Consider the following 25,120-nt stretch of genomic DNA (forward strand, 5'->3'; position numbering starts at 1 on the left):
TATGTTTACAGCTGCAGAAACACTGGATAAAGCCAAAAAGTGGATAGGGGAGGAACATGCTACTGCCTCAGCACAGCCAGAAGTCACTGCCACACAGGAAGAAGGCCAAGGGCCAACAAGTCCTCCTAAACAACCAAGGAGAGAGGCAGAAGAACCCATTGGTATTGTTGATCAAATTTATGCCAACATCCTTGGAGCTCAAACACCTCTGGAAATGAGAGTGAACATCACAGAGGAACTGAATCTTTACCTCAGGGAGCCACTTATTGACCGAAAGAGTGGTCAATCACTGGAATGGTGGAAACAGAATGAGTCACGACTGAGTCTCCTTGCACCATTGGCAAGGAAATATCTCTGTCCTCCGCCATCAACTGTTCCAAGTGAGAGAGTATTTAGTGAGGTTGGGGAAATTTATCAGAAGAAGAGGAACAGGCTCACTGGAATAAATGCAGAGAAACTTTGTTTCCTGCATTACAACTTGCCACTGTTAAACTGGAACTACTAACTAAAGGGACTGGTGGTAATGCTGTGAGCACTTTAGTCTTAACATTTTCTGTTTGTAAAAATAGTTGAGTGTGTGTAAATCAAATAAGTGCACTTTGTAAAAAACACAAGGCTGCTTTCAATTGCACAAAAAAAATGTATTTATTGAAGTGTTACAGTACCTCATTGCATTTGTTTACATTTTGTTTACGTTTTATTAATAAACATTTTATTTCTGTAAATGTTTAAGCAGACAAGAAGCTGCACTAAAACTTTATTTATTGAAGTGTTACCTTACCTCATTTGTTTACATTTTAATTACTTAATTAGTAAATAATATTTGTGCAATATAGTTTTTGCAATTAAAAATATGTACAATAAATGTTCATTTAGTTTCATCAATATTCTTTGTCTCTCATTTACTGTATTCACATGTATTGTATCGGCCTCATATCGGCCAGATTGATTTCTCAATATCGGCATCAGCCATTAAAAATCCCATATCGGTCGACCACTAGCTCTGACCACACAGAGAAATGTCCGTTTCTGAGTTTATTTTTCATAACCCACTTCCTTATTATTTTAACTTAAATAAAGGATTCTTTAAAGATATAACACCAGAGAGTTTCATTGTAAATCAATATGCAGCACAATAATCGTTTTATCTGGATTATCTTGTTTTCATAATTGTTGGAAGTCAAAATCGTAATTGAAATTAAATTTGCATTATTTGCATTAATAATTACATTATTTGACCAGCCCTAATGTACACTATGGACACCAGGTCAAATAGCTCATAATTAATGAGTAATCTGCCCTCTTAGGTATTCAATAACACAATCAATGGAGTTTCTACAAGCAGAACTGCAGCCTATTGCCTGTCAAATACATTCCACACAATCCATATGCAGCGACACATTTCCTTCATTATCGAACTCTCCAGCTCCTGTGCTGGGCACAGAGGGGTTGTCTATTGTTTGTTTGACAGCAAGTGGACACTTATTTCTGGGTGCTACAGGATGTAGTGTAGTGGGGTGCATTGTGGTTCTCTTACAAAGAGCTGTTTTGAAATGAGTTTTCAGCTTTCCTGTAACTGAAGTTCTTGGGGACGAGGATACGGAAGGTTGGTGACTAGGGTTGGGAACCGAGAACAGGTTTAATCTTTAAAAACAAAAATACCACAACAGTATGATTTTCATGACTTCTGGTTCAATTAACTGTTCTCACACACATTTTTTGCTGAAGCTTGCTGAAAACTGTCCTAAAATACTCTACAGAGCATTTTAGCAGCAGCGGCGCCCTCTACTAAATCTAGTGTAAAACTTGCAGCACGCCTGGTGCATTGATTCCCAAAGTAATGTCTCTTAAGCATGGTTTATATTAGACACAGCCACTTGTTCACAATGGTCCACACGCACAAAGTGACTTCATCGCAGTGACTGTCGGCTAGACTTTGCAAGGATCTGTTTCACGCTCAAGTGAGCATGTGCTAATTTCTCTAACTTTTCGTGCGGTGTGCGCGCAGTGCTTCAATCCCACTAGATACATTCAAGGAAAGAGGCAAGGCAGATGTGCCTGTACTTTTGATGCAGAGTAAATCTAGTTCAAATCATTTAAAAGGACAATGATTTCACAGGGAAATATAACCGGTTGCAGCGCCTCAGATAAAGACAAGTCAATTTGTTGACTACCTTTTGTACACAAAAAAGATCTAGGAAAAAAACAGAGTTTGGTTTAATTAAAGGGGTCATGAAGTGCTCTTTTTTAAGTTTTATTATCTTCCTGAGGTCCACTGATAATGTAATTACGTTTTTTTTTTTTTTTGCACCAAAACGGTCATAATTTTGTAATATATGATTATTTTCCACCCGGTCTCTGGCTCTCTGACTGAAACGCTCTGTTGTGGTTTAAGTTCTTCAAAACTTCAACATAAATGCCAACATTTATGACTGGTTAACATCGTGCAGCCCATCGAAATAAGCCATATTTGAAACTCAATCGGAAGAGAATGAAAAACTAAATTTCAGGGTTTGCACAAAGCACATTCAACACTTTGCATCTGAATATATTAAACCACTCATCCCAAGCACAACAGTTAAAACAGGGCGCCATAAAATATTAAACAGTCATGACATTTGAAATATTCAAGAATGAAACTGTTTGCGTCAGGTCCAATAGTGCTTTTAACTGTACCATCATTCAATAATGGTTGATTTGCAAAGCTTGAATCTTATTATGACTGGTTCACAAGCAATCAATGCTTATGAGCCGAAAAAACATGCAATCCAAGCTGAAATATGATGAAGACACAGCCACGGGATGCACACACATAGTCCAAAGAAAGTTGTGAACTAGATGCACACACATACAGCATCACATCACTGGAAACATACCAAAATGGTCAAAGACTTCCATCTAGCATGTTTTCATACACCAACAATTAAAAATATAGGTGAAAGAATATGTCCTTTGTGCTCAAAACAACAAGAGGCAGCAGCTGAATGAAAGATAACGTCATCTCCTCTTCAGAGTTGTAACTTGACACCACGTCTTTTTTAAAGTGGCCCAAGAAATGTATCAAGCAATCAAAGATGTCTGTCTAGAGCATGAAAATATAGAAAAATAATTTAAAAGTCCAGATGGGTCCCCTTTGGTGTAGGGATGGCACCAATCTAATACCTGGACCAGTATCAGGTCTGATACTGACGTTTTTATCCAGACCGGTTAACGGCCCGACGAGCGCAATCCAAATCCGATACCCCATGTTGCTCTTGACATTACTGTCAAGCTCAAAGAATGACATAACCTCAAAATCACCATTAAAGTGGTCCATATAACTTGTGCAATTTATTCAGGCTCTTACAGTCATTCAAAAGCTTTGTGAATTGCAAAAGGCTGTGTTTAATAATAAATATAGAGTCAGCATCCACAGCCAAGTAGTCTCTGGCACCACACTTTAGTGAACAAGTGCCGCTCTGCCGGCACACACACAAACACGTGCAGAGGCTCGAGATGTGCTACTCAGCACAATATGTGATCACTCCACACAAACGTAATCTCAGATGTAGTTGATCAATAGTTCAGTCTGCCTATAACATGCATTGAGAACGGCATTTTAGGGACAAGCATTTTACCAGATGTTGAATGAGAAGCATATTACACTTCATGAATTAGCCTAAAACAAACACTCAAACATAGACTTCCAAAATAAAAGCCTTAAGAAATTAAAACTGAAATGTATTACCAAATGAACAATAAAATTATCATTATTATTAAAAATTACAATATAAATTCATTAAGTTCCAAAAATGACTGAGTGATTGAATAGTGTATTGATGTAATAATAAAACTAAAATGAAATAAATATATTAATACAGAGAGAGAGAGAAACCACTTAAGTCAAGATACAAGTTAAAATGTGTAAAGAGAGGCTTCTTTTATACTGAAGACGTTCACTGGAATTACTTTTATTTTTGCTGCTGCATCCTGCAGACTAGTTTACAATAAAGTTTAGCACATGCTCTTATGTAATTGTTTTGGTTTTCCTATTTTATAATGAAATAATGTACTGTTAGAGGTTTTTGCTTCTTTACACAGAGTACTACCAATCAGTTCCGCACAGTGAATTATAGAGGTTTTAAAATCAATAAAGGGGACCTATTATGCAGAATTCACTTTTACATGGTGTTTGAACATAAATGTGTGCTGGCAGTGTGTGTACACAACCACCCTATAGTGATAACAATCCACCCAGTTCTTTTTTTTTATCCCCATTAATCATAAGCACTGTCTCAGATTCTGTATAAAGTAACGTCAATTTGTACAGGCCCTGTCCACGACTGTGGACGGACACTGCCGACGGACATGTTTGTTTATGTGTGTGTGGTTTCCTTATAGCGCATAGCGAACGTTGTAACAGTATTTCTGGGTGTGTGTTGCTCATCCATCGTTGCAAAACTGCTGAAAACAAATCTCTATAACATATAAATAAATGTATCAAGTAACCATTCGTAAACTTCCTGGTTCATTCTCAAAGTTGTTATTTCCGACGGAGTCTCTCCCTCATCAGTGTCTGACTCCGGTTCAAACATAAAGGGATGAACACCACTATTTTCGCTGTCAGTCATATTGCTTATGATGTCTAGTTATCCGAAGCAGAGATGTCAAAACTCCGCACTATTCTGGATACCTGGCGTGGAGCACAAGCTCTTTGCATTTAAAGACAAACAAAAACAGCTCGTTGAAAATTGGCATTTTCATCATGGTATAATAAATTATCTGTAGGGTATTTTGAGCTGAAACTTCACAGACACATTCTGGAGACACCAAAGGTTTAAATTACATCTTGTGAAAAGGGGCATAATAGGTGCACTTGTGTTGCAAAAAACAACACTGGTATCGGATCGGGATCAGTATTGGTCAATACTGATAGTTCAGGTAAAAAACAAAATTAGCGTTCCATACCTACTTTAGTGTTCAGGAATAGTGAGGCTACAGAAGGCCTGTTTTTCCTTCTCTCCGTTGGTGAAGCACCGGTGAGTGGGGCCAAGGGTGCATTGATGCAGAAGTAGGCATTAATGTTTTTTAGCTGTAGAGGCGGTCATGAATTAATGAACCTCAAGTGACGTGGGTTGTCGCAGAAGTAGAAAACGAGGTGTTTTTACGGCTTGGTTTCAATAAATGCTTTTATTGCATTGGGGATTAAGTTTGACTTCTGAAATTTACAGTATGTTTTTATAATAGAAAGGCCTCATATGTCAAAAGATCAAGGAAAATTGTATTCCTCATGACATGACCCCTTTAAAATAAAATTGGACGTCTCTTGTTATTTTAAGTGTGTGACTTTAAAGCATTTTTATTAACATGTTTAAATGTAATTGGAGTTCATACAATTATTTTACATTTAGAATTATCTGGCTATGTAATATAAAACAGTACTATCTCAACTGTAAACAAATAAATGCTTGAGTTTAGCCACAGACGGGTGGGGGGGGGGACTATCCCTTTTAAACACAGCATCCAGAGACTGATGTCCTGCCGCTGCTGTCCTGTACTGACAAGACTGAACTGCCATTGCTTCCCCAGCCAGCACACCCGACCCAGCAGATTCTTCATTTAAAAAAACAAACATGCTAGATTCCATGGCAGGCACATACAAAACATCACTAGAGAAAAAACATTTCTTGTGCAGATCTTTTAAAATGTCCAGTATCTTAAAAGAAAGGGAAATCCAGGCCTCCACAGTTGAAGGATTAGCAGGATTGGAGTCGTGCTGTAGTGCATTCCAGATTTACGATTCTCAGAAAAGTGAAGAATTTACAGAACTGAACAGAACAGAATTTACATGAGCCTAAAGATGTGAGACGTATTTCAGACCTTTATTTGAAATTAAAACAAATCGGCGAATCATCCTTGCGTGTTGTCACGTTGAACTTCTCAATCTTTTGACCACTGAAACACACTTATTTTTTTAATGCCAGTCATCCATGACACACCAAAGACTGGAATAAATGAATAAATCCTTAATTAATCTAGTTATGTTTATATGCTAATAATATAGCTGCCTAATATCTATAGCCCAATATTTGTAACAGGAGTAATTTATAAACACACAAACATTTTACTCACGTTTGTGTGAGTTATGGGACTGCTGCTCTGAAATGATGATGTTCAGAGATTGGATTCCATTCAGACTAGCATGGTAATGCATGGAGCTAGCTCTTGCAATGCTATGTAAAGAGACCTTGTCTAAAAAGAATGATTAGTAGCATTAATAGATTATTGTGATTGGACAGCTAATAATTAACATCAGGGAAATGCATCCTCTTACGGCCAATTACGCAAACCTGTATCTGACAACGCTGTGACCCACATTTGGGTCACGACCCAGTGGTTGAGAAACCCTGCTTTAACACACATCATGGTTTATGTATAATAAAAGTAATGTTCATTCTATAAGAAGAGAAAGAAGTGAAGGATGCCAGTCTGCATTTTTTTATTCTGTGTTGCTGACAGTACATGTCATGCAGCGCGCAAGCAGCTACAAGCATTTGTTCTAAAATTGATTAATCAAAGATCGATAAATTTAATCTGAATAAGAGTCCACTCTAGGAAGATGCAGAAAGACAAAAGAGGGTCCCTTCTTTACCAATGACTCAAATTCATCATCAAAGTCACTTAACAGTGTTGTTTGTATGTGTTTGTGAACACATAAGAGACGAGTACAGGCAAGCACGGGGAGCATGGCTCAACAGAAAAATAGTTGCTTAACTGCTCAGCAAGCACAACTGCTTTTGACACTGAAGCCCTCAGTAGTGCCACTTTAGGAGAGATGAGCCCTTTGTATCTTAAGACTAGTGGACACCACTATGACAAAACAATCACACACCTCTTTAGTGAAAATCCCAGACATGTAGAAGTCCTTCTCTGAGAAAATATTACAAATAAAACCTTGAAACATGAGTCTCTTCTCCTTCCGCTGGAAGTCAGTTTTGTAAAGTGAGATGCCACCAAGTTCTTTCAGACCCTCCCCAAACGATTAGCAGAGAGGTATAATGGGACGGATGAGGAGATACAGTTTCCAATACAAGGGAGGAGTAAAAATGCATTAAGTGGAGACAATGATAAAACATGCCAGATGTTACACGGTTTACAGCCATACGCTACTAGGGTAACATCTAGTACACATATAAACACATTCTTCTCCCCTGTGTCAACATGAGTGACTTCATCAAAAATGAAATGGGGGAGAGTGGCAAACATGCATACAACCAAACTTTTGTTGATATACACAGAGCTAAAAGCTGCAGTCACTGTGGATTTTTTCCCACAATAATCACATAGCAATAAGCACTCCCCAAAAATGGCTTCTTCTAGAGTTGCAATAATTAATAAAATATTGAAAGAGAGTCACGTGACACCATGCGAGGTTCGGACATGTGAACGGCGAGCGCTGCGCACTTTGCTCGTTTTTATACTTTTTATGTCATAAACCGATGAGAAAAAAAACAATACGTCAAAGAATTCAAAATCCTCGAGCACATAAGTGTCTTTTAATGCCTCCAGAACCCATGTTGACAGTCCTGAGCAGCAGGCACTGAGCCAGGGAGCCGATTTGTCCAGAGAAGTGAGGGAAATTCTGCCAGAATTGTTGAACATGTCGGCAATACTGACGAAGCTGACTTGGAGGATCTTGCTGTAATACGTTGATCGATCACTGCCATGGAGACTAAATTCATTGAGGTAGTTACAAGAGTGGGGGATGTTGAGAAATGCATCGATTACCTGGAGTCAGAGAGGGAATTATCTGCTAATTCGCTAGTGACCACGGTGGATTTGGAGCGCATCTGGGAGAAGTTGGGGGGATATGGAGAATCATAGTTGGTGGAATAACGTCTGTATTGTTGGAATTCCCGGGGTCAAAGAAGGTCAGGTATGGTGAAATTCCTGAAAGAGCTCTTTAAGAGTCGCTGAGGGAGACGGGCCCCGATCAATTCTGGCCAAATTTCTGAGATTATCCGATAAACATCTGGTGTTACGCAAGCGAGGAATAAAGGAAGGCTTTCTTGGAAGAACCACAGCATTTTCTTGTTCCCAAACTTTGCGAATGCGACGAGAGAAACGTGATCAATTCAAGGAATGCAAGAAACTCCTACATCAATGGAAGGTAGCTTTTGCACTGATGTTCCCGGACAAATTGAGAATAGATGCAAAGGATGGCCATAAAATATTTACAAGCCCACAGCAAGCAATGTCCTTCATAAAGCCAATGGACCGTGTATGTTTTTTTGTGGTTCTCCCGTTGTAGCCATGTGGACCGACTTTTGATGGACCGTTTGATTGTTGAAATAATGTTGGAATGTGGTCTAATTGTTGCAATAATGTTGGAATGAGAGAATTTTATTTTTGACGCAATCTATTTTTCTAATATGTCAAAAGTTAATGAGTGGATTGACTCTCCCCACGTGGAATGTGAATGGTTTGGGTACCCCATTAAAGAAGGAAGGTTATTTCTCTTCTTAAGCCTAAGAAACATTATATAGTGTTTCTTCAAGAAATGCATCTTTCCCTGCAGGAAGCTGAAAAATTTGGGAAGATATGGGGTGGACATGTTTTCTTTAGAGCTGGCTCAATTAAGAGCAGGGGAGTCATTACACTGATAAGGAAGCATCTACAATTCAAATGTGTCAAACAGATTAAATGATAAATTAGGAAGAGTCATTATTGTTTTAACAGAAATTAAGGGGCAAAGTCTTATTTTGGCTAATATTTACACACTTTGGTTAGTTTTGTCTTTGCTATTCCATCTTTTGCTTTATCAACTCGATCTTCTTGTATTTATATTTGTAGTTTGATTTTCAATCGAGTTCTGATTAGACTGAGTATTGATTGAGGTAGATTCACTTTGAGTTCCTGTATTCTTGGTCCTTGGGAGAGATTTATCTTAGTGCATCCAGGGGAAGTCTGTCTGGCATTCCGTGGTCTTCACAGATTTCTTGACAACAGAAGCATACGTTTTACTCAGTGTTTTACTCCGAACAGGTAGAACTTGGTAATATGGAACAGTCGACCGGGTGTGCCGCTGGCACCTTGCGCCCTTCACCAAAGTGATCCAGTGCGCTCTCTCTCCCAGGTTAGCCACTAAGCTTTCACTTCCTGGATGATTCTTCCTCCCTTGCCTTCTGCAAATTCAGCTGAGAAATTTGTGACCAGACCCACTACGAGCCGCAAGTGCTCTGTACTGAGGTAGGGCTCCACAGGCTTAATTCCCTCTTCAGGCAACTCCCTGTGATGTATTTTCTGCGGTACGGTCCCAGTGCCAGGCGGACCAGAGTCTCCCTTGGGCAGTCCCTCTGCCCCCTGTCGCTGTGTTTGTAGAGCTCCTCCCTCTTCAGGTAGGACCTCCCACCACGCCGCTCCCACGTGTGGCCTGACAACCCACGTGGTGTATTGGCTACATATCACCTACCCCTAGTCTGGGCAGGATGTGGCCTCTGCAGGGTCTTTTCCCCCTGAAAGAATAGTGTCGGGAAAGACCGCCATCCCCAATGCATAATCATAGAGTTAAGATAGCCCCAGCCACTTTACACTCTATGCGAGAGACATAGAGAGAGAAAAGGCCACGGCTGCCGGGCTTGCTCCCATGCTTGTATGTAGCACCTGTTCCCCCCACAGGGGTGCTGGGATCCTAAGGTCTGTATATGACACCTTTTCTGGGGGCATTGGGGAGGGTCTATGCGGCCGATACAGTTGCTTCTAGCATGCAGCAGCCTGCTTGCACCTGTGTCAGCGGTTCACATAACATGGTCTAGTACATGACGGTTTTGAATGGGACCCCTTGTTTCACTTCATTCGATACAACGTCGAGTGAGTGACAGAAGGGGAACGTCAAGGTTACTGTTGTAACCTCCGTTCCCTGAGGGAGGGAACGAGACGTTGTGTCCCTTCTGCCATGACACTGGACCTACCACTGTAAACAGCCGTACCTTATTCTCGGCTCCTCAGTGCAAAAATCTGACTGACAGACGCACGCTCGCTTCCCTTTATACCCGTATGTCCGGGGGCGGGACATGCAAATTCTGTCTGCCAATTTCTCATTGGTCTTTTTTCAAGTTCAGAGGTACAGGAGGCTCCAAAAGGAAGACCCCTTGTGTCACTTCATTCGACACAATGCCTCGTTCCCTCCCTCAGGGAACAGAGGTTACAACAGTAACCATGACGTTTTCTTGCTTTGTCGAATCTTTAACGCAAGATCAGTGATTCATAATGATCTACTGTCCTGTGCAGTAAATGTACTTATCCATTAACCTGCTCATAAGCTAATTTTCTTTTCAATTGGAATAAGCTATGACCTCAAGAGCTTTTTTTTACATAATTGACTCTTTCCTCCAATAAAATCAATACTTTGACATCAACGCTAAAACCAGTTCTCTTTGAAGGAATGAAGGGGGATGCGGACTCTGCTACAGGGGAAATATGTTGCATTGCAATAATGTTAACTCTGCTGCGTTCTGATGACAGGGTTGCGGGTTCCAAACTCATGAGCTGTGCATTTATCCCTGAGGACTTTCAACTACAACACATTCCCCATTGCCTGTAATCCCCAGCTATTTATTCATCCTAGGATAACCTTCAGTCCTTACTGTCAGTTTCCAACTACACTGGGGGCCCAAGCTTAACACAGCTACGCTTTCAGAGAGACAGCCAGGTTTTTAGACAAGAACAGCAGGAGCAAACACTGATTCACCATGTTTTTACACTCTTGTACTTATACCAATCAATGTGGGTTAAAAAAAAAAAACATGTAAAAATACTGTACAATATTGCAAGAGGACTGACAGGTTAATTCTTTACAAAATACATTTTGCCTGATGGTAAAATATTTTTCAAAACTGTTTGGTCGAGTTAGATTCCTGAATTTGCACATTCCTGAAGGAATGGGGAATTAAATAACAAAAAGCCAATAGAAACTGTGTTTTCCAATTTTTAGACTATACTTCGATCAAAGAGAGGCATTTCCTACAACTGACCAGTCTTTTATTAATTAAATTGTTCAAGAAAATAAAGGATTCCAGAGCAAAAGGTGTGTTTGTAAAAGAACAAACAAACAAAACAAAAAAATATATAAAAATGTACAATACACTCAAAGTCAATTTTATGCAAGCAATTTAATCTATTTCATTCAAATTAAATCAGTTAATTTGAGCCAACATAATTTAGTTGGATTAGTTCAAATCAAAGTAATATATTGTAGTTGGTTTAACTCAAATTTATTAGATTCAAACTTTTTTTTATGTTCATCCAACTTAATTTTATTAATATAATTAGCTTTATTAAATTAAATGTATTATGTTGGTTCAAATTTATTTGTTTTTTTTTATCATTAGTATATGCCAGGTGAGTGTAAGGACAGTGAATCTGTTGCCCTGTCAGTTTGATAGCAACAGCTTATAGAGCTAAGTAGCACATCAAGTCCATCCTCAACCAAAGCACAAGCATCAGTCTTCACCATAATGGTAATCCCCCCAAACTCCAGCCAATCAAACACTACTTTAAAGAAATTATAAAACAGAACAGTAAACATGAACGAAACTCATCCTGTTCTTACCTTGCTCAAAAATGCATAAAATAACACTTGGTTTCACCATTTGTTCACGCCATCCAGACCCATGCAAAGCATGCTGGGAAATCAAAATCCCCAGGCCACTTTCATCAATGCTATAAAAAATATTAATGTAGACCATACCTGTCAACACTCCCGTTTTTCCCGGGAGTCTCCCGTATTTCACACCCATCTCCCGACCCCCTCCCGTTTTGTTATTTCTCCCAAGAAACTATGGTAATTTGTATGGCCCAAACTCGTTATATGAATAAACACATCATTATATTATTCCAAGGTTGTCCAGTTGCAAGATCTTGTATGAAACACATCCTACTCACACAATCCACACATCATACACATTTCAACCCATTTGTTACCTCAACCTGGCGACTTACAACCCAGTTGAGCTGTTGATATCTGCACAGGTAGTAGATGCAGGAAGTTGAATCAAGCATCACTGGTAGATGGGAGGAGACTTGGGTGGTGCTCCGGTGAAAAAAAACATGTAAATATAACAACAGCTGGATGGAAGAATTCAATGTCATATCTCTCGAACCTATATCGACAATGGCCATACCTTTTGCAAAGTGTGTCGTACTGATTTTAATATCGTAAAACTTTTTATAAGTACAATACGAATGAAAACTAAATTGAAAATAAGAAAACAGTTTTTTTCTATATGTGCAAAAATCTGACTGACAGACAGTCTAATGTAAAGACCTAAGTTCTCACAAAGCAGACTTTTCAACATCTGTGTTTTCTGGCCAAGTCACTCTTTTAGTAGTTGTGATGTTTAGGGGCAGGTAAATCAACATATGGTGCCAAGAAGGAACAAAACCAACACAGAAACAAGTGCCTCAATAAAAATCAAATAAAAAAAAGGTAGTCAAAGACTATACTCAATTTAAATTTTATGCTTAAATAAAAGTCCAACAGAAATTGTAAAGAAATTACAAACAAAAATTCTAGATAATTGGTTCATCTGAAACTTCTCCCTCTCTTCATACCAACCATTGGAAAGTTAGGACAGTTCTTGTAAATGAACAGATTCAAAAGTGTTTTTCTTTTCATGTTCAATGTGGTCACACTAATTGTTCATTTACAAATCCTCATTGTTTTGGTTTGCCCTCTTAAGTAGCTTTAATGTAGTTACCTACGTTTTGTTAGTAGCGGTCAACTTTTTTTCAAGAGTAGCTTGCCTGTAGTTTATTGTAATATTCTGGGTTCAATAAAGCTAAGCTAAATCAACAGCATTTGTGGCATAATGATGATTAATAGAAAAAGTTATTTCAACTTGTCCCTACTTTTAAAAAATTTCAAATACAAAAAGCAAAAATCTGGGATACATTAAGGCAAAAGTACAGCCCCAATATTTAAACAATATGCATGTATACATGACTTTAGTGTGTTAAAACTGCTTTAATAAGTTTTTCTATTTTATATTCAATTTTACAAATTTTTTACAAAATTGCCATGACAATGTTATGGTTAACCCTAAAACAACTGCAAAACCAATAATTTAAACAATTTTACATCTCATATAATACACAGGTTTTAACAGAAAAATTATATAAGCTTTGCATTTGTGCCTTTAAACCCTCCAAAAATGTGTCCTATTCACTTCCATTTTTAGTGCCTCAGCATAAACAAAATTTTAGTTCTTTTTATTTTTATTTAATTTGAAATTTTTTTAAAAGGAGGGACAAGTTAAAATAATTTTTTGTTGTAATCAAAATTGTTACCAATGCTGTCAACTGAGCTTAACTCATTTATTGAAGTCAGAGTATTCCTTTAACTACTTAAAAAGTACTTATGAGTAATGACATTACAATTACAGCAGCCACAATTAACTAATCAGGAAAAGAGTCAATTATGGCAGTGCATGTAGGTCTACTCATGCTGCGTCAAAATTGTCAAGGCAATTAAATTTAACAGCTTGGTTTTTTATGCTTCTAAGTCCACATTAGTTCGTTTTTCATTTGATAATGCATTAAAGGGGTCGTGACAAGAGGAATCAAATTTTTCTTGATCTTTTGACATGGTCATTGTACTATAAAAACATACTGTAAGTTTCAGAACTAAAAACGTCCTCCTTAATAGAAAGAGCATTTATTTAAACCAAGTTTCAAAAATGGCTTGTTTAGAATTTGTGGAACTTATGATGTCACAAGGACCAAATACATTTGCATATGACTCACTGATCTATATATATATAACTGGATTGCTCATGACGTCACAACAGTGAAGCTACTGCGCCGCCATCTTGGTATTCCCTAACATTCTGTACTCCTATGGGTCTCAATGGGAAATCGTCATTTTTGCCTATCCAGTCACACTAAAAAAAATGTTTTATGTCTGCATACACTGCATCACAATGCAATCTTCCTAAATATGTAATTCATTATTTATTTTGACTTTCATTTTTTTCCCCCTGTTTATTCTAAGTGTGAGCGTGTTATGTTACTCTTTATTGCAGCAGCATTACGTTTAGCGGCGCACGTGTTACCTCAATAGAAACAAGTTTAAGAAACTGAGGTAAGATATCAGTAGACATTTTCAAACATATTTTTTGCAGGCTTTAAAGTTTTTATTCTGAATACATAATTGTGCTTTGTAGCTTTTGTTTACGTTGAACGTGCATTGTGGTTATTTTCTTGGGATAAATGAATATTAGCTATGCAGCTAACGTTAACCTAGGAAAATAACCACAATGAATAACAGTATAACTCACCAGGTTTGCTTTTTTGGTCAAGTTGAATATCTAATTGCAGATCAACACCGGTTACATATGATGAATATAATGTGGGCTTGCATTAATTCTCTGTGTGTGATTTGTACTTTTTGCAGTGCATGCCTGAATACGGCCCACCTCACGGCCATCATTTATAAAGTGATCATTTGGAATAGACGAGGAGCAGGGCAGGACTGGTAATCTGGCCTACCGGACATTTTTCCGGTGGACCGACGCACTTTGGGGCCGATCAGGGTGGACTGGCCATCGGGAGATCCGAGCGGGCTGCTGTGTCGGCCGCGATAAGCTAAAACGAGCCGCCGCGTTAGCGAACGCTCTCCCCAAAACAACTTTTGGGCCAGTTATGTAAAATCCCGGACCGATTTCTCTTTCCAGTCCAGCCCTGACAAGGAGCACATGGATATTGTTGAAGTTAAACAAGGTAAGTTTGCCGTTTGGATTTCAATAAACATCCCACTGAATGTTAGATAAAACTGGAATTGGTTTGCAACAAGAGGAAAAGCTGTATGAAGAGACAGTTGTCAGCCTGGCTTCACTGATGAGCTGTTTTAACAGAGTAAAAAAATATTATACTATCTGATTTTATTTGCAATGAAGATACTTTTGCAACCTGCAGTATAAGTCTCATAAAATTACTGTGTTTCAAATAGTTATAACATTTAATATTAATATAAAAGTTGACCCAAATATGTAAATTATGTCATCATATACTCAACCTCATGTCCTTCCAAATCCATGTGACTTTCTTTTGCAGAACCCCAAAAAAATGTATTTTGTATTCCATATAAGGAAAGTAAATGGTGAGCAAATAGCTTGTTTTGGTCACCAACGACTTTCATTATATGGACAAATCTTTTTTTTTAAATGTCATCTTTTGTGTTCCACAGAAAAAGTCATACAGGTTTGGAAGGACATGAGGTTGAGTAAATAGCTGTGCGTAAGGTCTTAAGTTGGGGTATAAAGTTCAAGGCTTCGTAACTACTAGTTAGTTTGCAACTAAGTCAGTGCTTAATTTGGTTGCTCCACCTGTTCTTAAGGCAAGTCTTAACTAGTAAGTCTCTCCATAAAGTGATGCGTAGTCGCATATTATGACGTTTACCTGCACTGATCCAATGCAGAACTTCAATTTGAATTAGTTACAGTTGATGTACAAACCTTGTTTGCTCATGTAACCGTCACTGCAGATGTCACAAGAGCAGCTCTCTTGAGAGACATATTTTGATAATTATTATTTTAATTATTTTACATTTTATACTTTTATATTTGACTGTCTATATTATATGTCTTATTTTATTATATGACTCAGGCTTGTAAAAATTTGTATAAATGAATTAGTGAGTTTGTATGGTAATTAATCATTATATTTATGAAACACCTAAAAAAGTCAATTAATTGTCATAATCACAATTATTTGATTGATGCCTGTCATGAGCTTATTGATTTCATAAAATATCAGTCTGCTTTTTTATTCCATCAGTTACACCTGCTCGGAGTCTTCCGTAAATATTTAGTTTATACATAGGGTTACGTCGTACTGAAGTTTAATATTTAGTAGTGCGTAAATTGTGACTTCGTGCCCATTTACACCACAACTAGGCTAAGTTTAAACTTTTGTATAGCTGGTGCAACCGGCTCCTGATCTTTATATCAAACTTTTCTTTTTTCTTCTTTTTTGCAGTACAAGCTTGCCCAGAGTTTTCTTAAGCCGTTTGGACTGTGATGCAGCACATGTTTCCTTGGCAATGAAGTGGAGCCTGATGTTTGTGCAGCTTTCTGCAATGCACTTTGAGTATGAAGATGTGATTGTTGTATGGTTCTAGGTTGAACATGTTTGCCTCAAATTCCTTGAATGCAGAACCACCATGGAGATCCAGAACCTTTGTGGGGACAGAGATGGGCCTTGTGAGTGTGTGCTGTTGAAGAAATCTCTCAGCTGTCTTGCAGACTTTCAAGACGCTATCTGACGGTCTTATAAATCCACCTCAGGACTTCATGTCGATCAGTGTGTTCATCTTGGGAAGAGCTCTCGACACTGAGTGCTGATAAACAGGTAGTGCACAGAATCATCTTCATAGTTGTTTTAACTGCAAAGCCTGCTACGTACCCCACCACAGCCTCTTTGAACATGGACAAGCTGGGAAGACATACTGTGATGTTTTTCTCTGTGTCTTCTGTTTTAGGCTGAACGTCACTGCCTGAAATGCATATCAGAAGATGTTGCCTCCAGTGTCACTGTGCTATCCAGTGAAGAACTGTTGCCACTAGCTCTGATGGCATGTCTTGCTACCATTCGTTTGAAAGCTGTATAATGTGGGATTGTTGTTAAATCCATTAGCAGATTTGTCCCCACATATCTGCAAATTTGTATTGTATTGTTCAGTTTAAGTCAAGTTTTGTGTGTACTTGGAAGCTTTTGTTATTGAACAAATAAATATGTATGATTTCCTTGAGTGTGCATATGTCAATAAACTTATTTCTAATTATGATTTAAAAGATCAGGGGATTGTTGAAATAATTAAATGCTGGTATGTACATATTCCAGAAATGAAGTAAAGGTAAATTCATGTATGTGTGTGTGTGTGTGTGTGTGTGTGTGTATGTATATACACACACACACACAGACACACACACACATAATGCATCTGAACTTGTGTGTGCACTATACTAAATTTTTATATTAGGTTCTTCTGGATTTATTCTGAAGAGGTACTGTCTAGTTAGAATATCAACACAAAGCTAGTCGTTTTTATTAACAACTTTAAAACTTGTTGATGTGCATGCACCACCCCCTACTATATAATCTAGTCAAAAAATGGTTAATAATGTTGGCAAATTATGCAGATTTGTCAAATTTGTCAACATTATGAACAATGAGCATCAACAGATTTAAACTATGAAGGCAGAGAAACATTGCATCCTGTAACAATTTGCAGATGGATAACTTTGCTTTAAAAAGGGGTATTAATACACTTTGGTGTTGTATTTTTACTGTTGATTATTAAAGATTATGATCGTTATGCCCACTCTACATGGGGATAACGACTAATGTGTGCTTAATATGTACATAGTCATAAATTACAAAATGTGGGCACTTTAGCCTCATCCTTAAGTGAGTGATGTTTCGCGGTTAAACACTGCACATGCCGCGATGACCTCTGTCGGTTGGGAATAGTAAGATGGCCGCCAGAGCACTTCCAGTAGCTTCACCTACTGCTGGCAGTTTAGAATTCTATGAGCGATCCAGTTATATATATAGATCAGTGATATGACTTCACATAGCCTTTTCAGTAAGACATCAATGCCTATGTTTCTGTCATTTTACCCTTGGCCCCTGAATGGTCTGGATTTAAATGTTTTTCTACATAACCATGCATGGCTTTGACATTATCTTACATCTTGCTGTTGTGCTATTTTGAAGGCATTCTGGACTGTTTTTGCACCCATCTGTGCCATTATTAATTGTTGCTCAAATTTTCCTTGATCTTTTGACATATCAGAGGACATTGTACTATAAAAAACAAACTATAGCTACAAAAACATCTCTTTGGCCCTGCCCACTGGTGCTCAGCTAGTCAGTCACACAGGTGAAGAGGAGAGAGAGAGATAGGGCCTGTCATGGGAGACTCATCCAAAGTGGACTTACACAGGACACCTTCACGTGCCTGTCTGTAAAATGTTTTTCTATATGAACATGCAGAGAGTTTAATAAAGTACAATCATCTATATATCTTGAGCAAATTCACTCTTGTCCTGAAAAGACTCATACCGGTGCTCCCTGTATTGCATACGCTTACATGATCAGGAGAAAACACTTTAAAAACGTCAAACCTTGAATGCTGAGACTTCAGTCTGATATCCATGAAAGCTGCACAATTGATTGATTGAAACTGAAATAGTGGTAAGACGTTGGACAGTTTAATAAAAATTATTGTGCTCCCTTTCTCCATTATGATTGGTTTGAATGACGCGGATACTAACTTGTGGTAAGAACAAACAATTTTGTGAAATAATTTTTTAATACATAACATGTTACATTATAAAACATAGAAAATAGCAATACAATTTAAGTGATGCGCCGGAGAGAAACAACTCTCACGATCAAAGAGCACAAGCACTCTGTGACCCTGTTTACATCGGGCGTGTCCGTTGACGTGACACAACGGCTTTAGGCTGTCTACACCAGGCACGTTGACACAAACTTTCTAAGATGTGTTTTTGTGTTGTGGTAGTAGTTGTGCCACAGCGTGCATTCCCAAATTTAACACGACTTCTATTTACTGTTGATGTGACGCGTTGCTATAGATGCTTCCATGGTAGACAGCATCATTTATTTTAATGGCCTATTGCCTTTGACATGATTCTCGTGTCCGGTGTAGACAAGGTGTTAATGTTAACAGTTGTGCTTGAGATGAACAGTTTAATATATTCGGATGCAATGTGTCGAATGTGTAATCCCTGACATTTAGTTTTATAATGTTTTCGTTCTTATTCATTTTCCTCTGATTTAGTTATCTATTCGAGGAGCTGCATGATGTTAGCCAATCATAACAGTTGTGTTTACATTGAAGTTTTAAGGAGGTGCCAAAACCGAGCAGACTGAGGGCCAGAGACAGGGTGCAAAATAATGATATATTACCAGCTAAATTACTACTGTTTTGGTGCAAAAAAAAAAAAACATTATCAGTGGACCTCAGGAAAGATAATAAAACTATAAAAAAAAAACTGAAAATAAAAGCATTTCATGACCCCTTTATATGTCATGACTCTGATAGTTTATGGTGCTGCTTAAGTGAACAGTTTTATAAAATCAGATGAAATGTGTTGGGTTAATGTTGTGTTAAACCTGAATTTTATTGCTTCAAATGCCTTAAAAACTGAAAACAAAAATAATTATCATATAGGCCACGTTCACATGGCAGCATAAGAGGAGTACAGTTGTCAGACCTGTTTTGTGTGCGTGATACGGTTGTGTTCACAAACAGGACGGTTATTTATGAGGATGACAAATGCATTCTATAACCAAACTGACACCCACAAATTTTCAGTCTCACAACCGCATTCTCTGCAAACCTGTGCTGTATGAATGGAACCTTACTAGACAACTAGTTGTCTGTCATGTCAAATAATATGAAAGCCACGCTTCACTGTACAAGCACGTGTCTCATCTCAATAGTGAGGGGTTTTGTTAACTCACAGAGAGGGAGATATAACTGAGTGTCATCCGAAGATCAAACCGCTGTCTTTCACCGAAGCTGCGAGCTGTGCAACAAATGCTGCACTCTGCACCCGGTTAAAAAGCATTCAAAGCTGCTATGGGCTAATTATAATCTGATGAATGAACTTGCACCTCATTTGGACTTGTTTATTAAATAACGCATCATTAGAGTGATAAGACTTGCCTGTGTTACGGACATTGCCATCTTTAATATTTACTTCAGTCACTGTCACTACGGTTACAGCTGTCAGAATACAGGCTTGACTCCAGTTGTTCATTCAAACAGACGCTACTACACCTGTAAGTAAATGTGGATGTCAATCCCAAATACTGACTGTAAGAAAGTAGCCATGGGTTCTCTTAACATGTAAATGATATTGCTGTATCTCTGCCTTGCATACACTTAAAAAAAATATATGATCTTATGTGGATTATCTTCATAATGTATTCCATATTGCTACATTTTTGCCATTGCATTCAATCTTACCAAAGTTCTCTTACATCTCTAATATACTGTAATATGTATAGTGGCGTCTTTGATTTTGTATCCAATTTTTAAATTACTTAACAGACTTCTTCTCCAAATATTAATCCCATTGTTGTGACCTGGAGTGCACTATTTTTAGTATACATAAAAAAGTGGTATTTTCTCCACAAAATTATGCAATCGTTATTGCTGTGCTATTGTTATGTCGATAACAGCTGTGCTGCCATTAGCAGAATTAAAGTATCAAATAATGGGTCAGACTGAAGATGGGTTTTGTGATTAGATGTCAAGTTTAATTCTTAACATGCTGAATTTTCTAGTGATGTATAACAAATAGATGTACATGGCAATAAAATACTTGTTCCAACTGACAAAATTTGTTTTAACATTAATGTGAGTGAATTGCGCAGTGATTTTAAACAAATGTACAAAGCACAAATATATACATGATGCGTGGCAGAGCCATTTAATTTTAATTATTCCAATTGAGGGTGGGCCTGGGTAGCTCAGCTAGTATTTATGCCGACTACCACCCCAGAGTCATGAGTTTGAATCTAGGGTGTGCTGATTGACTCCAGCCAGGTTTCCTAAGCAACTAAAGTGGCCCGGTTGCTAGAGAGGGTACTAGTGGGGTATTAGTGGTTCTCACTCTCAGTGGGGCATGTGGTAAGTTGACGCTTCCGAGACCATCAATCTGCACATTTTATCATGTGGCTCATCATGCATGGCACCGCGGAGACTCACAGCATCTGGAGGCTCATTCGGTTCTCCGCGGTGCCATGCACGATGAGCCACGTGATAAAATGTGCGGATTGACGATCTCAGAAGTGGAGGCAACTGAGACTTGTCCTCCACCACCCAGATTGAGGCGAGTAACCACACCACCACAAGGACCTAGTAAGTAGTGGGAATTGGGCATGCCATTTTGGGGAGATAAGGGGATTAAAAAAATAAATAAATAAATAAAAGATTTGTTCCAATTGATATAATGTGTTAACCATAATATTTTTTACACTCGATTCTTTCTAATCACCCCTCAGACTGTGTATACATGATAATACTGTCAGTCCACTTGTCCATCAGGTTAACCGAATTAGTTTGTGAAGTGTCTCGAAAGTTTTCTTTCTCATTGAGCAAATCAACAACAAAATCGTCAGTGCTGCATCTTGTAGACACTGAATTTCATGTTTGATCTGCTCACTAGTGAACTCACTTAATTTTCATTCATATTGTGATTAAATAGTTGTTTACTATTGAACTTGTCAAGTTCTTCTCATCCACAACTAATGTTATCAATTCAATTTTCAGCTAAAATGAGATCAAAGCAAAGAAATGTTTGAGATCAGAATGTCTGATTTAATAGTTTAAGGTAGTTTGTTCATTTTAATTTATTCTGAAAACAGAAGCTATTCACTGCTGGCAGTGGGACTTTGTGTATTAATTTAATTCAGGCCTTGAGCATGCCACAAGGGCTCCAAAGAGTCAGAAACCTTTACCTTTATGCATTTGGCAGACGCTTTTATCCAAAGCGACTTACAGTGACAATTTAAAGGGACAATTCCCCCTGGAGTTAAGTGCATTGCTCAACGACACAATGATGGTGGCTGTGGGGATCGAACCAGCGACCTTCTGATTACCAGTTATGTGCTTTAGCCCACTACGCCACCACCACTCCAATACTAATGCTTTCACACTTTAATGCTTAAGGAGACAGACTTAATTTTTTATTAATTAAACAATAAAAATCCAAGTTTTTCCCCTTAATTCAGTGAATGTCTTTTAGAGGTATTTTTAAAAGACTACTTTGTCCTCTTTATTGTTAGTAAGCACTAGGGCTGGGATAAACGATTATTTTTTAAACGATTAATCTAGCAATTTATTTTTCGATGCATCGATTAATCTAACGATTCATTTTTTTCAGTCCGATTAGATTTCGATTAGATTAATCGACTTGTGACAACACCGGTAATACCGGTTTCATCGGGGGTGGGGGTGTATAAAATGTAAAAAAAAAAACATTTGATGGGAGTTTGATTGACTGGCGATCTGATCAATCAATCATAATACGCAATTTTTGTCCGACAAAGTAGTCAGGAGAGAGAAGATTAACGTCGGTGGATTTGAATTTGAATAATGGATTGTAGGCTACTGTACTGACATCTTTCCGTGGTTAAAACAACAGTCCTTCTGATGTAGGCTACATTCATGTTTAGCCTATTTGATGCTATAAATAAACCAAGGAAAAGATGATCGGTTCACGAGCAGCTTTAACTGAGGCAATCTGACACATTAAAGAGCCACAAAATAGTAGGCCTATTTATGGTTTAATTTTCTTTGAATGTCCAAATTTGAAAGTTGAGACTTTATTAAATGTTACCTGCTTGGTCCTGTCTGTCAGCGCGTTGTCAGTGTCCTCTATGTATTTTTCACGACATTCATAGCTATAAGCGCATTATTAATAGCTATAAGCGAAAACTTTAGGTGTCGACAACGTACTATAGCCTACTCCAACATCGAGTGCAAAGTGGGGAGTTGAAAAAAAACTTATGGTACTCTGTCATATGCAGCTGCTCCCGGGTGGCGCCTCTTCAGATGCTGGTGCATTGCCGTGGTGCTAGAATGGAAGGCCATCTCCATTTTGCAAAGACGACATATCACGGAATTGTTTCCTTTTAAATTAAAGAATTCCCATACTTTAGAGGAACGAGTGCGTGCCGCCTTGCACTTCTGATAGTCTGAGGAGCCAGTCGTGTTGCTACTACTCGCCGGCGCCGCCATCTATGTTTTGGGTCCGACGAATCGACGCACATATTTTTCGACGTATTTTTTGCGCGTTGTCCCAGCCCTAGTAAGCACGTTTAGTACAACATTTTAAGTTGGGCATAAGCTGAATACTCGGTTAAGGGCTAATGATTAATCGTTGCAATAATCGCCCGAATAGTCAAATAATCGTTCTAATAATCGTTAGATTAATCGATTATCAAAAATAATCATTAGTTGCAGCCCTACAACATATTCCCGCTGTCCACATATGCGGAAATACTTTTTTAAGAGAAAAAAATTTGCTCTAGAATTATTATTTACTTTTGTGTGTGTGCTTGTTTATTAGAGGCTACTAGTTACAAATCAAAAAATGAAATGGAAATTGCACACAGAAGTCACGTGGGGGGTCTCACAAGGTTAAAGTAGACCAGATAAATGCAGTGCAAGGGTCAGATTTTCACAAAAAGACAGGGTGTGCAGCCATGGTCTTTGTGCTCTGTTAAATCAAAGGGCAACCAATGACAATAGTCTGGCTCTGAGATGGTGTGGAAATGCTACTTTCCTCATAGGTCTAAGGATGCATCAGCAATAACAGAGCTTCCATGTTGGAGGAGTACCTGGTCCTCGTTGAGTCATTTCCTCTTGAGTCATCTTCAACATGCACAACATTTTAAAAGCAGTCCAAAACAAACCCTCTATTAAGTGTGCCAGGCTTTTTCACATGGAAATTAAAAAACAAATGGGAGGGGGATTTCAAGATTCTGTTGAATCAGCTCCTTATAAACCAACGCTGTTTGTGTTAGTTTTGATTTCGGCATGATTTCTGAAACTCAATAATCTAATAGAAAATTATCATAGATCTCCTCACACACAGTTCCACTAAAGTTTTAACAACAGAAATGAGAGACGAGAGTCATTCAAGTTCACCAAAGTTCGGCATAAATGTCAATTAATTGAGTACAAAAAGTAAACATAAGTAAATAGAGCCCATAGAGTTGTTCTTTTCGTGTATTTGACACAGGACACAGAAGTGACAACGTATTTGCCTTAATGATCCGAGCACAGCCTCTGTACAACACTTAAACAACCAGAGCATCAGATCTAAAAACAATTAAGAGCAGTAAATGATTTATTACACAGGAATATCAAGCACGTTATTACAGCGTGTCCAAAAAAAGTGCGCGAAAAGTGCGCGACTTCGATTCATGGGTTTTCATTAAACAAGCAAATCTGATTTAAACTCGTAACTTACTGTTATGGCAACTTCATGCTTTTTCAGTCGGGACTTCAAACTCTTCATGTTTTCGCTTTGGTTGAATATATTGGTTCAGTAGCATGTGTTTAGCACGTTAACAAATTACATCAACAGATATGTTTTACGGTTTTGTTTGGTTGCACAAAACAACTTCTAACGTCTGATAACACTCGCACTGCGATCTTCACCTGATGTGAACCACCACAAGGCTTATCAGCAGCCGTTGCCTGTATGACAACACCGTCATCCAATAGCATTCAATAATATTAGAATAAATTATCTTTAGACCAGTCGAATGGTGGATGGGGCGGGACTTCCTCGTGGTACGGCAGCGTTTGAAACGGCAACTGGGAGCAGCAGGAGACGCTGTTGGGCGCTGACGTCAACCTTACCTGGAAAAGGGCTGGACCTTGTCTCAGATTGAGGGCATTTCGAGAGTATTTCGAGAGTGAAATAATTATGTTATTTGATATCAACACCTACATAGTTTTGGGTGAAGCCATACTATTCAGAAAAGAACAATATTAAAATGTTAAAATGGGTTTTTTATACATTACATAATTATGAAAATGAAGTAAAAATATATATATTTTATATATATATATATATATATATATATATATATATATATATATATATATATATATATATATATATAAATATATATATTTTTGTGATTTTTTAATGATGTTTTCATTGACAATTGTGGGAGAAACCTAGTCTTGCTCGCAAAGTTGGTTTTTATTTACATGTAGTGCAAAACACACACACACAAATTAATTGGCAAGCCACAGCTTTCTTTTTTATTTGTGTGTGTGTGTGTGTGTGTGTGTGTGTGTGTGTGTGTGTGTGTGTGTGTGTGTGTGTGTGTGTGTGTGTGTGTGTGTGACATTGTCATACATTTTAATCATTGGTTGTTCACATGCCACTCAAGAGATCTGTTGCCCTCTACTGGTCTTGAATAAAACAAATGAAGTGAATGTGGCGCATGAGCTTCTGTGTGAGCGAGCGTCAGATTGGTTACACAAATAAAAAATATTAATTCACAGTTGACTATGCTTTCC

General features: G+C 38.0%; 1 protein-coding gene across 3 annotated transcripts in view; it reads right to left on the bottom strand.

The window, feature by feature from the left end:
- LOC127617083 (uveal autoantigen with coiled-coil domains and ankyrin repeats protein-like) overlaps positions 1-24,226 on the bottom strand; it is a 93,143-nt gene extending 68,917 nt beyond the window's left edge. For all 3 annotated transcript variants that reach the window (XM_052088991.1, XM_052088974.1, XM_052088969.1), the window contains exon 1: positions 24,054-24,226. In XM_052088991.1, coding sequence (XP_051944951.1) covers positions 24,054-24,101 — 48 coding nt within the window. In that variant the 5' untranslated portion in view covers positions 24,102-24,226. The remainder of the gene's footprint in view (positions 1-24,053) is intronic.
- Between the last annotated feature and the right edge of the window lie 894 nt (positions 24,227-25,120).

The sequence above is a fragment of the Xyrauchen texanus genome, chromosome 2, assembly GCF_025860055.1.
Source record: "Xyrauchen texanus isolate HMW12.3.18 chromosome 2, RBS_HiC_50CHRs, whole genome shotgun sequence".
In the NCBI taxonomy this organism is placed as follows: Eukaryota; Metazoa; Chordata; class Actinopteri; order Cypriniformes; family Catostomidae; genus Xyrauchen; species Xyrauchen texanus.